The sequence below is a fragment of the Onychostruthus taczanowskii genome, unplaced genomic scaffold, assembly GCF_017590055.1.
Source record: "Onychostruthus taczanowskii isolate IOZ18803 unplaced genomic scaffold, ASM1759005v1 scaffold70, whole genome shotgun sequence".
NCBI classification, from domain to species: domain Eukaryota; kingdom Metazoa; phylum Chordata; class Aves; order Passeriformes; family Passeridae; genus Onychostruthus; species Onychostruthus taczanowskii.
In genome coordinates, this window is record NW_024504787.1 from 1,324,128 (window position 1) to 1,340,163 (window position 16,036).

The 16,036-nt window shown below is 41.7% G+C and overlaps 1 protein-coding gene across 1 annotated transcript in view; it reads right to left on the reverse strand.

Moving 5' to 3' along the window:
• UBE2R2 (ubiquitin conjugating enzyme E2 R2) overlaps window positions 1-16,036 on the reverse strand; it is a 54,998-nt gene that overhangs the window by 13,303 nt on the left and 25,659 nt on the right. The window contains exon 2 of the mRNA XM_041422049.1: window positions 1,602-1,688. Coding sequence (XP_041277983.1) covers window positions 1,602-1,688 — 87 coding nt within the window. The remainder of the gene's footprint in view (window positions 1-1,601; window positions 1,689-16,036) is intronic.

A 16,036-nucleotide genomic window follows, 5' to 3' on the forward strand; every position in this document is an offset into this window, starting at 1 on the left:
GCCATTGAGATATATTCTCCATTTCTATCAGGCCTGAGAACTGTTATGTCATAAAAATAAAGATCAAGTGAATGCAGTTTTACCGAAGTTCAGTTAGATGACCCAAGTAAACCAGACATGGGAAAAACACACATTGCTCAAGTCTCATTGCTCAGAACTGGAATGTCAGTCCCAGCCTCTCCATGTGGTCCTACCAGCAGATTCTGTAAACTGTTAGTTTCTTTCATCTTCCTGGCACTAAAAGGGTTTTTTTGTCCCCTTCCTCCTGAAAACCCTCAAACACGTTGCTGAGATAGTCTCAGTTTCATTTGAAGTTACCCCAGTGCTTCATGAGGGTTTTTTTGTTCCCTTCCTCCTGAAAACCCTCAAACCTCAAACACTTTGCTGAGATAGTCTCAGTTTCATTTGAAGTTACCCCAGTGCTTCATCTTCATTGCTTAAATGTTTCCAAAACAGCCTGCAAGCTGCTTCAGATTCCCTCAGCTACAAGAAATACTGCTATGAACACAAAGCACAAAGCTGAGAGCTTGTATATTTGAAGAGGAAACCCAAAATACACATATCAAGTTTTGGGTTAGTTCCTCCTGCTGCCTTCAGTTGTTTCTAGCCAATTTTTCATCTTTCTCACCAGGACTGGGAGAGGTCCTTTCCAAGGCTAGTTTTTGTACATTTCATTTTGGTAACAATTTGCAACTCACCTGCTGCATGAGGATTTCCAGATTCAGAATCAGTACCCACAGTAGGAGCCTGCAATTATCTGAAGATTTCAAAGTTGTCTTTTTTATAGATCAAAATTCCATGTAACTGACATAGAGCCTTAAAGAGAAACACCATCCTTGGCTACAGGAAAGATCCTGTGCCAAGTACAAAACCCACATCAGAAAACTGTCAGATAACTGATGTGAGGATGTGCCTGGATTAGGGCAATCCCCTGGATCAGTTAATAATTAAAGTGGGTTAGTATTCTGTTCTGCACTGAAGTTTGGCAAGGTTTCTAGCCATTTATTACTAAGCCATCAGTGCAGTTCTCACCATGATACTTGAAGCACATCCATTCCAAGATGGGCATTTGGCAGCAAGAACTTATCAGAAAGGACTTTCCAAGCCTAAGCCATCAACTGAAGGCTTTATTTGTTCATGGGATGGAAGAGAATGACATTCCAGTTTTCAGGTTCAAAGGAAGTCTGCAAAACCTCTCATAAGAAAACCTGTGATAAGGTCAAAGACCTGCACCAAAAGGAACATTTTGAAATCCTTTAGCTCCAAAACTAGAGGCAGTGCTCCTTAGCAGTTGACATTCTTCTAGGATACCCGAAAGTTCAGCCAGGATTTGGCTGACCTCCACCAGAAGTCAAGTTTTGAACCAAAACAGGCCTTCAGCCTTCAAATACAGCTCTATGAAACTGGGTGATATTGAACCAATAGCCTCTACATAGAATCATTCCTCTTCTGGACCTGCTGTGTAGTTCTATTGTGATTCAATTGCTGACAGTCCACAGCCTTGACTACCCTCTGAAAGTCACCCATACATGTACTGCGTTTAAGGAAGCAGAAAGGTCTCTCACACACCCTAGAAAAAAATTGTTTAAAAAACACCTTACCTCATAAATGTTGGGGTGCCACATTTTGGTCAGGAATCTGAAGGTAGGTGGTGAATATGGATAGTCAATAGGAAATTTAATGTGAGCCTGAAAAAAAGCAGAATATTTTAGCTATGAAACAGAACAAAAAAGACCAACAACCAATAACTACTATGAAAAGATTGGGGGAAAAAATCATTAAGGCTACTAAATTGCTCATTTTATAAACCAGTGCCCAAGTGGCCCCATAGTATAACTCTATGCAATTCCTTATGAGCAAAACACTAACTAAACAAGAAAAATCAAAACACCTGGGCTGGCAATGCTCAGAAGACAAGCCAAAATACATTTACCATGTTCTAATTCAAGAAGCCCTATTCAACAGCCGTTGTTAAAACAGGGTAAAATATACTGGAAAAGTTTTAAATCAAGAGAACACTGCTCTTTTTTGAGTTCAAAAGCAGACTAAAAAAATGTTTACTAAGATGAATAGACCTATTTTATATTTGCCTGTAAAAATTATTTAAAATTACTCTTCCCATGATGAAAAAAACAATTGTTACATAACTTGCTACAGTTATTTTGTCTTTCTTTGAAAGTTCAGCTGGTCCATCCACCTGCGTTTCTAACACTACATGTTTTGCCACCACAGGCATTTTTGAGGTCTGAACATCATCAGTGTCTGTTTAATAAATCAGTGCATCTTGAGGAATATTGATGGGCAATGACAGCAAACATCTTGCAGCGGTCAATAACCATCTGTGGGGCACAACTCTGAGCTGAGTTGGTTGTGGGAAGGCTGCAGAGATCCTAGCACAGGAAATTAACTTCTCTGTGCTGTCCTGCCATTCACAGCAGTCTGAATATCAAGTGTCCAAAATACTTCTCTCTGGAAGGTGGACTTGCACACTGCTTGCTGCGCTGTGGAGCACAAGCCCTTTCTTTGTAACTGCTCAACCCACCAAAAAGTCCTACCCACCAAAGAGTCCTACTGCCAGCCCAGCAAGGGATCTCCAGAGATGAATCTTCTGATCCTTCAAACACAGCCAAGTTCATTTGCAACAGAGAATGCAAGAAGAGATCCCAAAAGCAAGATTCATATTTATCCTGGTTTGAGACAAATTTAGGCGGAAACCTAGTCACCCTAGGACAACATGGTAAGAGCAAAATTCCAGGTCACTCTCCTCCACCTAAGTACCTAACTATGCCACTTGCTCAACAAGAGAAACCTTGGAAAATTTTATTCCATAGTACACAGAAGCAGACAACCAAACAAATGGATTACAGTACTGTTAAGTACCTGGCTACAGTTTTACTTATCAGCACACACCTCTGCTCTACAACCCAAATTTTATGTAGAGGGTGTCAGTGTCAGATAGTCAAGAAAATAAGGTTTTCTATTCACCTTTATGAAAGAAATTCACCAGTTCACATGACCTTATGGTCACTAGATGCCTACTAATGACTTTTTGTGGGCATGCTACAGCAGTGCTCAGTCCTCACCTCACAGTCATTTGTCACAGCACACTCACAGCCAAGAGATTTATGATCCACTTAAACAATCCCATAGTTTAAGGCCAGTTGCACAAATGCCATTGCTCCAAAAACAGTGAGTGAATGGCTCTTGTCACCACTCACTCTGTTGCAGCAAGGACATGCCTGGGTCCACAACATGCTGCACTGTGAGCAGAGCAGAGATCTACCCAGGGCAGGGCATGTTCACTCCAACTCAAGTGATTGCATCATATTGCTGCACACTCCTCCAGACACCGGGATTTTCCCAGTAAAGCTCATTCCTGGGCTTACATGCAGTTTTGTGAGAGCTAAGACACAAAACAGCAAAAGGACTGAGACTAAAAATGCAAGGGACAGCAAAACTCAGGGTTGAGCTACCTACAAGATGTCTAAGCAAAATCTGTCTTCTACACAGCCACGGCTTCCAGGTGACCAAAACAAAAAGCATTGTGCCAGTAGATTACCAGCACTGACATGCTTACAGCCCATATAGATGCTCAAGGAGTGCAGGTCTCATTTCTCCCAGTAAAACCCCTCTGCTTTCAAATTGTCTGATCCTGAGGGGTTTGTCTCAGCAAGACCACTCCAGAAGCTGAGCCTGAGTCACCAGTATGTCACTGTATGTGACATACTCATACAGACTCATGAAGATGCTGTAGATCCTGGAAAACTGTTCCAAATTTCTAAATCCTGTTTGACAAACATAGTTCTTTATTAGAGAAGGACTATCTGCCTACAATAACTATCACCATGGAACACAGTGTTGTGTCACATGAAAGATTCTCTTGAGCTCTAGCAACAGAAAATGCAACTGGAGAAACAAGTGAAATCATTCCTTCCACATGCAGGCAGCTAAGAACCTAGCTTCCCTGTAATACATCACATATTTGAGAAAGCAGTCGATTACATGGTGATCACCTATTTCTAACTAGTCTGTAGCTCTTTAGCACACTGAGGTTCTGTACTGGAACATAAAGAAAGTGAGGCTTCTCTACAAACTTGATTTCAGAGTCAAAAGCCCCCAAAACAGAAAATCTTGCATTACAGGCAGGGATTTTTTCCCGAACAAAAAGAGCACCACTGTCAGGTCCCCACGGTGACATCATCCAGAATTTGAAAGTGAAACCAAACACTTTTCCAGGCCATTACAAACAGATCTAAGAGAATTACCTCATCTCTTCTGCAAGAGAAACCATGGAAAGTTACGTAAGCCTACTCTGCTCTCAGTGAATGCTATTTGAGTTTCTGTGTGGGTTAAGCAAGCCAAGAATTTCCAAGACAAGCTGCAAGACTGCTTGCAAAATGCAGCAACAGCCACAGTTAGAGGTCACTTTTTTCCCCCACTGAACGCCTGATTCTAAACATGTTAAAAAAAAATAAAAAAAGACCAAAGTAAGCAATCAACCTAATTTTAACTAGAGCTCACAGAATAGTTTTTCCCTACAATTTCACTGATATAAGGCAAAAAACCCCACAACTGTTAAACTCAGCCAGGCTGCTAGGTACTAGAGTGGCAGAGTTTTCAGGGAGCATGTTGTTAGCTCAGTTACAGCCACACAAACTAATTTAGGAGGACTAAATATGCAGCTCAGTTCCCTGCTGCAAGTTCCAAACAGTTACTGCATTCATCATGTGCCTGACTCCTCAAACTGAGCTTAAACAGAACAGAAATAATCCTATTTTGGTGCTGATTTTAGCCAGCTGCATGCCATGGCTTCTTGACATCACTGAAGATACTCAACAGATAGGAACATAAAGACCAGTCACAATCAATCCATTCCTTCCTTCACCAGTTTGCAACTAGTCATGTTTATAATCCCTAGAAAAATAATAAACTCTTCTAAATAGTCCAGCCTGACAGAAGATACAGCCCTTACAGACATTTACAGCTACCACAAAAACTTCAACTTCCAAATTACACCATAGCACATATTTTAAGAATATTGCTACCAGCATAGCCACTTTGTTTCCTATTTTACTGCTTTCCTGCATCTTCAACAGAGACTGCACTTCAGGTTTGTTAATCTTCTTTAAGGTGGATAAGACAAAAGTACAGGTTCTGCTATGTATGCCAGAAAAATACAGTCTCACTAGATATTATGTGACTGAAAATATAAACCTAATATTTCTGCCAACCACTGAATTATTCACTGATTCAGTCACTATGAATAACTATTAAAGCAACTTTGTTTCTTGAGATCTTGCCACACACTTGACTCAACACATACTGGTGTCACAACTACTCCAAGCACTCAAGGCTTGTGGCAGAGAGGCTGGAAAGCTGCTTGGCAGGAAAGAATCTAGGGGAGCTGGTTGACAATGGCTGAACATGAGCCAGCACGTGCCCAGGTGTCCAAGCATCCTGGTCTGGATCAGCAGCAGTGAGACCAGTGGGACTAACACAGGCAGGACTCCCTCCCAGCCTCAGTCCTTGTTCCAGCCTACCTGTAAATGACACTTCAGGAGTCTGACACTGGTTTTTTACAGCCATTTCAAGCTGACAAAACTGAGATCACTGATTTTTAGGCAGAAGGGGAAGGAATGTTGAATCCATCCTACCTACCCAGTGCAGACAAGCCATGGGGGAAGCACACACATTTCCTGGAAAGCCACCAGGATCACAACTGTTCTGATTAGAGGATAATGGGAAACACCAGCAGCTTTTTTAACAGCCAGCATAAACTGCAGCTGCTTGGTGTTCCTGGAAGTGCCATTTAGAGATTACTTTTATTTCAAAACACTGCAAGCTTAATGCCAGCCCTTCTAAAACTCTGCATTAGTGAGGGCAAGGACCTTTAGCAAACTGTATTTAAGATCAGATACAAAGGAAGTGGTTTGAGTTTTGAAATTATTTTGTTATTTGTAATTATCTGCTACAGCCAGCCCACAGATAAGCTCCTATTGACTCGGGGCAGGTACTACCAAGGTCTCTTACAGATCACCCACCTGCCCTGGCAGACTTGCAGACAGCACAAGGACTCCTCACTTTCCTTCTTAAGGGACACAACCAGGAGGCTCCCCACTGTGCTCCTGCTGACTGCTCCACACACTGAACACAAACAGGAACTACAGGCCACTAGCAGGTTAAGTGGTTGTATCTAATCCCACAAAAGCCCTTCCCTGCTTCTGGTGCATCACACACTACACAATTCATTTAACGGAATCTCCTCTTCCACATTAAGCCTGGATTAGTGCATGCAGTAATAAACATTATGTGTTGGAAAGCATGTACAGTAGAGGTCAGCAGTCAGTACCAGCAGACAGTTTCTTACAGCAGTGAGGTTTAAAGCACCTCAGAATCATCCAGCTCATAACATGTAAAACAGCATTATACCATCCCACTGCACTGTCAACTATTTGGTGAGGTAAAATGTAGGGCCAACAGAGCTATTTCAGCTCCGTTTGTGACTTATCACCTAAGTAATTTCTTGTGGCAGAGCTGGGTGCTAGCCTGGTACTTTAAACTCAGTTGTTGCTTCATTTCCCAGCAACACTGTATCAGTGTTTATTGCCATCTGTTGTGCTTTCAGAGAATAGGAGGAGCACATCTCTAATCCAAGATGAGTGACCACACCACTGAAATCTTTGAGTCCAGAAAACTCCCTTGGTGCTGCAGTGGCCATATGAACAGTAGCAGCAGAAAACCCCATATATCCCACATTACCTACACTGTTTCATAAGGAATTTAAATCACAAAAATCTGAATGAACTAGATCTCCTGAGAAGGACATGAAGCATCTAAACAAAAAAGAAGATGGAGCCAAAATTCAGCAGAGCAATGATGAGCCAAGAAGTAAGGCAAGCTTACACAATCAGAGACTGGTTTGACAGGCACCAGCCCATTCTTTTTTCACACTAAATCACTGTACACATTTCCTAATTTAGTTATCTGGGGCACTACTAAATCCGCTGTTCTCAATGGAAGACTTCCTCTGGTACAAACTAGATTTCCTTTTACCAGAATGTCTTTTAACAGTAAGATGTTATTGAATTTTATCTGTAACATATTATCTGCAATGTTTATAAAGCTGAGGTTGTTGGCAAGTCATGCAACCCAAACCAAAGCAGGTAAAGGGGTGGATTACATGAGCACCACCTACGCTCAGCTAACAACTGCCAGGTCGATTTCCCCTGCTTTGATTGTCAGTTTGACTTTTCAAGATGCTACAGAAAATGCTATCACTTCAACTAGTGTAGGAGATGCAGCATTTAGGAAGAGATATTGAGTTGGAAACAGTGGCATCCTGAAACAACAAAGTATTTATTCTACACCCTGATTTTGACTCAGCGTCTGCTCTTGTCTGCTATCTCATCACTGAGAAGGCCATTAGCAGCAAATATGTAAGACAGACCACAAAACAGAATTACCTGATCCTCTTTCACAGCCCTAGCTGTTGGTTCAACAGCTTCACTGAGCTTTGACACAGGGGCCAAACAATAAAGCAATTTCAGATTCCCATGAGAGAAAGCTGATGTCATATTGAGGTTTATGTACTTTCCCAGGAATTCTCATGCTGAAATATTATAAGATTCCATCCTCAATTTAGCCTTTACTCCAGGATCAGGCCTGATTTTAGGAGACAAAAAGATGAAGATGGAATATATCAGAGACTGTGACAGGCTGTATGTTAGGAGGTTTCTGTAATGGCTGAAGGCTTCGTGTTGAGATTGTGCTCTTGGATCTGATGCCTTCAGGTTGCCCACAGACTGTACACAGGCTTGAGCCTGGGGTCACTGTGCTATGCAGAGAGGCTACTACTCTGCGTGACTATTTTCCAGGCAGAAACAGACGACTCCATTCTTTAGATATGTACAAACTCACTGCCATCCCCATTTAGACAAAATTGGAAGAATAACTTCAAATGTGCGAAACTTAAGTTTCCCTGTGCAGCCTGATATTTTCGGAAGGAGCCAGAGATACTACATCTAAAGTTTAAACCAAATCATGCATCTCCCATAAGGTCTTTGCTTCAGAGTAAAAGCTGGGACTTGAAATACCCTACTGTACATATAACTGAGCATGCTGGTACCTGAAGTGGTAAAGCTCTCACATGAGCATAACTATTCTAGAAACAGTTTCTGTCCACCTCAGATAATGCAAATTTCCATCTCTTTCCATTTGTTAAAGCAATTAGTTTTGCTGGAGCAGTGATGGGAATATTTGAGACTGCTTATACAAAGTATCATGGTACATTACTGGCATCCCGTGTGGAAATTACATACATAGAGGGTTGTTATTTTGGGGACCTCTCCTTGTCAGGCTTCAGGGTCTAAAAGACTGTCTCTTTTAGTAAGAATTGAATTAGCCTATGACGTCTTCAATATTTTGTTCAATCTCACATTTTGGAATTTAACTTTTCTGGGTAAGTAATTAATGTTTTCTTGAAGCAGATTTAGACAGGCACATCTATGAAAAGGCTGACTGTGAGACAGCATGATATACTTCAGACTTATCCTGGTAATTTATCAGTGGGATTGACTGACAGTGGGATTAAGGCCACCCTCAGTAAATTCACTGATGACACTGAGCTCTGTAGAGCAATCACACTCTGGAAGGAAGGGATGCCACCTGGAGGGACCTGGACAGGCTAGAGAGGCGAGACTCTGCAAACCTCATAATGTTCAACAAAGCGAAGTGTGAGGTCCTACACCTGGATTGTGGCACACCCACAGAGAAGTGGGTGATTTAAAGCAGCCTGGCAGAGAAGGCCTGGGGGTGATGGTTGATGAGTAACTCGATGTGAGCGAGCAGTGAGCATTCGCAGCCCAGAAAGCCAAACGTATCCTGGGATAAATCCAAAGAAGCGTGGCCAACAGGTCGAGGGCCATCATTGTCCCCTCCATTCTTGTGACATCCCACTTGGATTACTGCACACAGTTCTGGTGAACCCAGCACAGAGAAGGACATGGAAGTGCTGGAGCAAGTCCAGAGGAGGCCACAAAGTTGCTGAGAGAACTGGAGCACCTGCCCTAGGCAGACAGACTGAGAAGGTCAGGGCTGTTCAGCCTGGGGAAGAGAAGGCTGTGTGGAAACCCCATAGGAACTTTCCAGTATCTGATGGGGCCTATATAAAAGCTGGAGAGGGACTCATCAGGAACTATAGATGGGACAAAGAGCAATGGGAACAAACTGAAAGAGGGGAAATTGAGGTTGGATATTAGGAAAAGATTCATTACTGTGAGGGTGGTGAGACACTGGCACAGGTTGCCCAGAAATCTGTAGATGCCCCATCCCTGCAAGTGGTCAAGGCCAGGCTGGATAAGGTTTTGAGCAACCTGGTCTAGTGAGAGGTGTCCCTGCCCACAGCAGTGGGGTTGAGTCTGGATTATCTTTAAGGTCCCTCCCAAACTCTAAAGATTCTGTGATTAATCACCGACAAAACACATCCCAATTTTCAATAATGCTAGACAGAGTGTCTGTGAACTCACCTATTCATTCTAACATTTGCATCTTTACCAAAACACAGCAGATTGTTTTGTTGCTCTGTGAAGCAAGCCATACCATTTGTATCTGCTGAGTGAAGAGATGTCCAAGCTAGCTCAGTGTGAGAACACCCTTTCCTTCAGCCTGTTTTTACTATTTTTAGCCAATTCTTTAAACAAGTACCATTCATGAGTCAGTGAATGACTAATTGCCTTGATTCTCTTCCTATGCAAGCCAGGCTGGATGCAAGAGGAAAGAAAGCTCTTCTCAAGGGACAGCCCATCACATGTTCTGCTAAAAACACAGGGCAGGTCTTGATGCAGTCACCTCTTTCATAAGCAGCAAGGGGAAAGGCATATTTATAGCATTTTAAGCGTAAACCCTAGCACTGTGCTGCAGTGTTACACAACTTTGCATTCCCCAGCATGGCAGGCAGCAGCTCTCTGACGAGACTTCTTGAGCTGGCATACCAGCAGCCTTTCTTTAAATAAGGGACACAGGCATCTGGAAGGTGAATGGCAGCACTCACAAACTGCAGCTGAAATCTTACCTATGCTGGCTGCCATGCAGAAGCCAACTAAACACTTGTGCAGCCTTGTCACTTGTTTTTCAGACACTGCACTACTGATTGCAATCCCTCCTGCCTGGAGCTGGACACAGGCAGTAAATCTAGGCAGACTGAGCAGTAGCAAGCAAGTCTGCTGGACTGTACCACTTCCAAGCAAGCAGCTAAATCAGCAGCACCATCTCCTAGTGTGGAGACCCAATCAGCAACGTGTTAGTCTAGATGTATAACCCCATAGTGACACAACCTTATTATGCATAGCCCCACCCAGTGTACCACCCATCTGAAAAGTGACTCTGATCCTGCACAAGTGCAGTCTGATAGGTGTCCACCAGCTGGCTCCTGCCCAGCATCCTCCAGTGCACTGCAGGAGCCAGCATTGTGTCAGAAGGTACTCGCTAGCAAGAAGCTTATATCTGAGACACAAAGGCAAATTTTCACATTTTTGCATGATGCACCTGCCAGCTTCATTATTATGGGCTGCTCCAACCAGACCAAATATAGACAAATGCATTGTTGATGATTCTTTTCCGTGTGTGGAGACACGAGGCTTGACTTTATTTTAGAAGGCTGATTTATTATGTTAGATATTATATTAAAATGCTACATTAAGACTATACTAAAAGAACAGAGAGATCAGAAGGCTACAACAAGAACAGAACAGAATAACAAAAATCCTGTGACTGCTCACAGCCTTGGCACAGGTGGCTGTGATTGGTCATCAATGGAAAACAATCCACATGGACCAATCATGGATGCACCTGTTGCATTCCACAGCAGCAGATAGTAATTGTTTACATTTCTCTCCTGAGGCTCCTCAGCTTCTCAGGAGAGGAAAAATCCCAGCAAAGGATTTTCATAATATCATGGCTACAATGCATAAGCTGATACACAGACATCCCTTGCTCCACAGGCTATTCTTTCTACAGTAACAGGTTTTGGGTGGACTTTTTTTGCTAGGGAGGAGCCAAATTAAAGAGGCATTCAGCATTCTGTCATTCTTCACCCCTTTTCACCCCTGCCTTGTGCTTCAGAGGATTTGGAGGTCACAGCATTACAACCAGTATTACTTTACTATGGATATAAAAGAGAAAAGTACAACACTGAAGTGAAGGCTAGCATTAATATTTCTACCCAGGTTCCAACTAGCTGCCATGTCAATTACTAATACAACATCCAGATAAAGCCAGAAACCTCAATTTGCTGAAAAATCTCCTGAAAGAGCCAGCAAAATGGAGCAAAGCAGGTTGAGTCATCTGCAGTGCAGCATAATTTAAGGTATCATTTATACTTATAAAAGCAGAACTACTGCAGTCAAACAAGTTTGAATACACAGCCCTGAAATTCAAGCTTGAATTTAATTAATTGGATCCATTAAGGTTGAAGGTATACTAGGTGAGAGTAGCAGTCAGGAAGAATCACTTAAGCCTACGACAGGTTAAGAGGATTAAGGTCAAGGCAAAAAATTAATGAGACAGGTGTAAGATGAGAACAGAAGGAAGGGATCTTATCACTTGGATGAAGAAAGATGGAACTTGTAGGAAAGTCAAAGGAAAGTTGTACAACTGTGTGACTAAAAGCAACCCTTAGTAGCTTTCATATTATGCTATTTCCTGCCCGTACAAAGAAAGGAAAGGAAATCTGAAAGGAAATTAGAACTCATTTAAATTTTCTTCCTGTATTTAAGCATGTCATAGATACTGCTCTTGATTCAAAGTGTCATATCTGACTTAACTTTAGAAGAAGTTTGTGTGACAGATAATGTGTGACTGGCATAACAACAAAGATAAGACGAGACCTATGGTATATCTACAGTATGTTCTTAGTAAGAACTGGAATGCTGCTGGAAAAAAGCCCCCAAACCCAACAACGGGGAAAAAAGCAAGCCAGTCTAAGGTGAGCAACAAGATGAACTGCAATATCACGCTGACAGCAAGAGCTCTTGCAAGAGGTAATGCATTTATAAAGATTTGTAGGAACAGGTGATATCTCAAGGGAATAAAAAAAAAAGAGTACTTCCAGACAAAACAAATTTTCTATTGTGAGACATCATTTTCCACTTAGATTCTTCTGGTATCTACCTTCTTATGATTCTTGGATAACCTATTTTTCAGTTCTGTTTTTTAAGGTCTTAAATGTTTGCCTGAATGCTAGAGAAACAGACAAAATATGACCTTCCAAAGCACTTTCATGTGCATGCCAGTAGCCACATAGCAACTTGTGTGTTGAAGCCTCCTCAGAAACAAGGCATGTTGCCTTCCTGCAAAGACTCACCTAGAAGCTCCTCCACTTTCTCAATAACAACATCATCATATGTAATTACCTGTGATACAGAGAGCACTTGTAAGAACGCATACTGTGTCTGACAGCTCAAGTACCGTGCTCCAGCATGCTTCCACACTCAGAAAATGCAGCATCCGTACAGTCAGTTTGGAAACTGGGTTCTCTTGTTCCATCCAGAGAAAAATGATACCACCACATCTGCAAAAAACTAATACTGAGCACTAGGCTTGACTGTGTATGGAATTAGCCAAGGCTACCAAACCCTAAAACTGGCAAGAACAAGCAATTTATCCATATTTGTATGCTGGACAATCCCATGATACTTTCTTCTGTCTGATCAGATTAATTCTTGAAAAATTAAGTCTTCGTGTTGCTAGACTGTTAGATAAGACAAAGTGCACCTGATACACTCTATCAAATTACAATGCAGTAATAAGCATTTTGCAGCAAAAGTCATCAGTGTTTTATAAGTACAGCCCTGTCATGGTAAACCTACCCCAGTTACACAATGAAGCCTGCGAACCACAAAATAACCTGTGCTGGTAATTAAAGCCTTATCTATTCTGGGATAAAATATGTTCATGTTAAAAGAAAATTATTTACCCTCACTGACCATTAAGTATTTTTGTGACTGTTTTTCCACTTACTAGCAAGTAACACAAGCTACTAGATGCTGATGCTTTAAGGTTCATCAGTAGTTAATACCCAGTAACTATTTCAAACAGATTATTTGAATTCAGCTACAGAAGCAAGAGAATGGCTGTATTTTGATTAAAAAAACCCAAAAAACCAAAACAATTCACTGCTTGTAAAGAGGTGTTACAGTGACAGATTCAGATATCCGCAGGCTGCTTAGAGCATAAGCTGCTTCCTGCCACAGAAATGAATCCAAAGCATGACTTGGAGGAGCCTCTAGTGGTGATAAAGTAGATGTGATTATGAATTAGCAGATGCTCAAGGATGGGCTAAGAGCCCTGCTGGCATTCATGTAGCCTACAGATATGCGACTCCTAGACAAGTTAGCAGCAATGCGACCTGCAAGCCACACACACACCTGGGACCAAGTAGGATGTTTCCAGTAGTGCTCTACCTACAAGTTTTACCTTGCCTTGATTCCATAAGGGAACCATACAGCTTGCTTCTTGACTTCTTCAGCTTGTAGGCAACACTTAGTGCAAAAACTGAACAGAAGGATATCCTAATAACTTGTTTAATCACTTTCAGACTAATATTTTTGCAGGGAGGTAGATACACAACATCCTGTGGCAATTATTTTTACAGTTTTAACTACATACTGTGTAAAAAATCCAGTTTTGTTTTGACTTGCTTCATAGTTCCATCTAATGCATATTCATTCTTAAATTAGGAAAGACAGTAAACCATCATCCTCTCTTGACTTTTTTTAGTATAAAGGATGGCTTTATAAATCCCTAATTGCACCCCTCCTAAGTCATTACCTCAAGAATTCTGAAAGTTTCCTAGATTGGGGAGCAGTGTCGGTACCAGTTTCCTCAAATAAGTTATACTGACATAGGCAGACCACTACTTTTAAATAAACTGTGTCTATGCACACAGAAGGCAAGGATATGTAAGCCTTGCACTGCAGAAAAACATCCTTTGAGCAACTTTACAGTGATGTTATAGCAGCATCTTCCACAGGTAACAACAATCGAGAATGTTTTGTTGCTGCAAAAGGACTTTTCCAGAGCATGCACGTTGATAATATCAGCTGGAAGTAGTTCTATTTGAACTCCATTGGCAAGACCAGAGGGTGACATTCACCGTGGAGTTTCTCTAATATTGTGACCTGTTGCAGCCACATGGATGTGGCACATAACTGGAAAGGAGGCCCTGTAACATTACCCTTTTTGGCAGGCACTAATACTGATCCAACACTTCCTTTAGCCTAGCAAAAAAGAAAATCAAAAAACCACATTTGGCAATTTGGCTGCATTGACTCACATACCATTTAGGTTCCAGTATGAGCCCTTAAACAACTGGAGCATCTGGCATCAAGCACTGAACGAAACAGCCCGCTTTTGTTTGTAGTTACAAGGTTCAGACGCCGAAAAAGTTAATGCTGTTTCAGCACTTTGCAACAACAATTGCAGGCTAGACGCTGTCAAAGTACTTCAGAGGTTTGCTTTTTAGCAGCCAAAGATTTGTGTGGCAACCACAGGTCTCTATCTTTCCTACACTCCTCCTGATATGCAAAGTAGACTTTTCCCCAAATCAAATAATTAATAGAACTGGTGCGGATTTTTATTTTCTGAAATACTACCAAAAGTTATACAACTGTTTGCAGAGTAACTTCAAACCCTTCTACACATTTATAGTAACTGCCAATTGTCAAGGTTTGTTTTAGAAGGTCTGGATATAATGAAATAAAAAGAGCACAGCCTTTGAGGTATCCTGTGCCTAGAAAATAATATATTAAATAGTAAGCATTATTTAAATTATAAATATAGGAAACTATGTTGCTAAATTAGACCTTTGGATGAAAATTATACTGCAAAATTACTGGAAGACATAAAGCATTTTTTTTACACTTATGTTGCTTACAAAGCTATACTTTTACATGGTTAGAGTCTTATTCCTGCATGGAATTCATTTCCTGGGGAAAAAAACAGTTCTGGCGATGCTACCGTGGAACAAGCATACAGTGATGTGCATTTAAGAGCTCTGTATGTCTTGGCAGATTTGGGGGGAGATCACAGCATTGGCTGGGATGGGAGAACACCACAAGGTGACCAACAGGAGTCAACTGTTTTCCTGTAGCTGGTTTATGCTGCTCTCAGCTGCTTTTCTCTACAAGAACAGCTACAGGATGGAAATTTTAGCCTAAGAAAAGCTTTATGCTATGAGTTTTTAGTTTTACAAGCATCCAGCCATAGAAGGAGCAATAGTGGCACACAACAGCTCACAAAGAAATACCAGGTTATGCACCCATATCATACTACAAAGAGTTTTGAGAAACACAAGGGGGGAGTACCTACACTGTAAGGGAGGTGGAGTGAGGGAAAACTGCACGAACTCATTCCAAGCAGCCTGCCAGAAAAATCAACCACAAAGATCCTTTTGTTCCTATTCTTGGACATCCAGTATTATTTACTAGAGCTGCTGCTGAGTCCCTCCTACCCCACCTTGGCCCAGTTTTTATTGCCCCCAAGGAAAAGCTTTTTCAGATGAGTAAAACTATCTCCATCAGACACTGCAACAGCAGTGACCTTCAGTGGCACTGACAACAGTCTGAGGAGTAAAATACCAGATCCAAGGGTCTTCTTTGCTGTACTGAAAGGGTTATGCATTTCCAGATCCAGACAATTTGCCTCAACATCCCTCCAGTCCTGCTGGCCCTGTGAAAAAGTTTATCCAACTTAGGAGCAGCCTCACTGATTCCTATAAAGTACATTAAAGTAGGGTTTTGGGTGACCTGTATAACATTCACTCACAAAACCACTCTCGAGACAGACCTCACACATTTTATGCATCAGGCACACAAACAGCTCAACCAAGCAGCACAACTGTCTCTAAAGATCTCTGCACATCTGACCTTTAACATTACACTTGCCTGCTCCGTGTTATACTGTTCTGTAGTCAATATTGATGGATTTGGTGCAGCACAGAATATCCTGCAGATGTCCAAAACTACTTGCATTTTAACTGTTC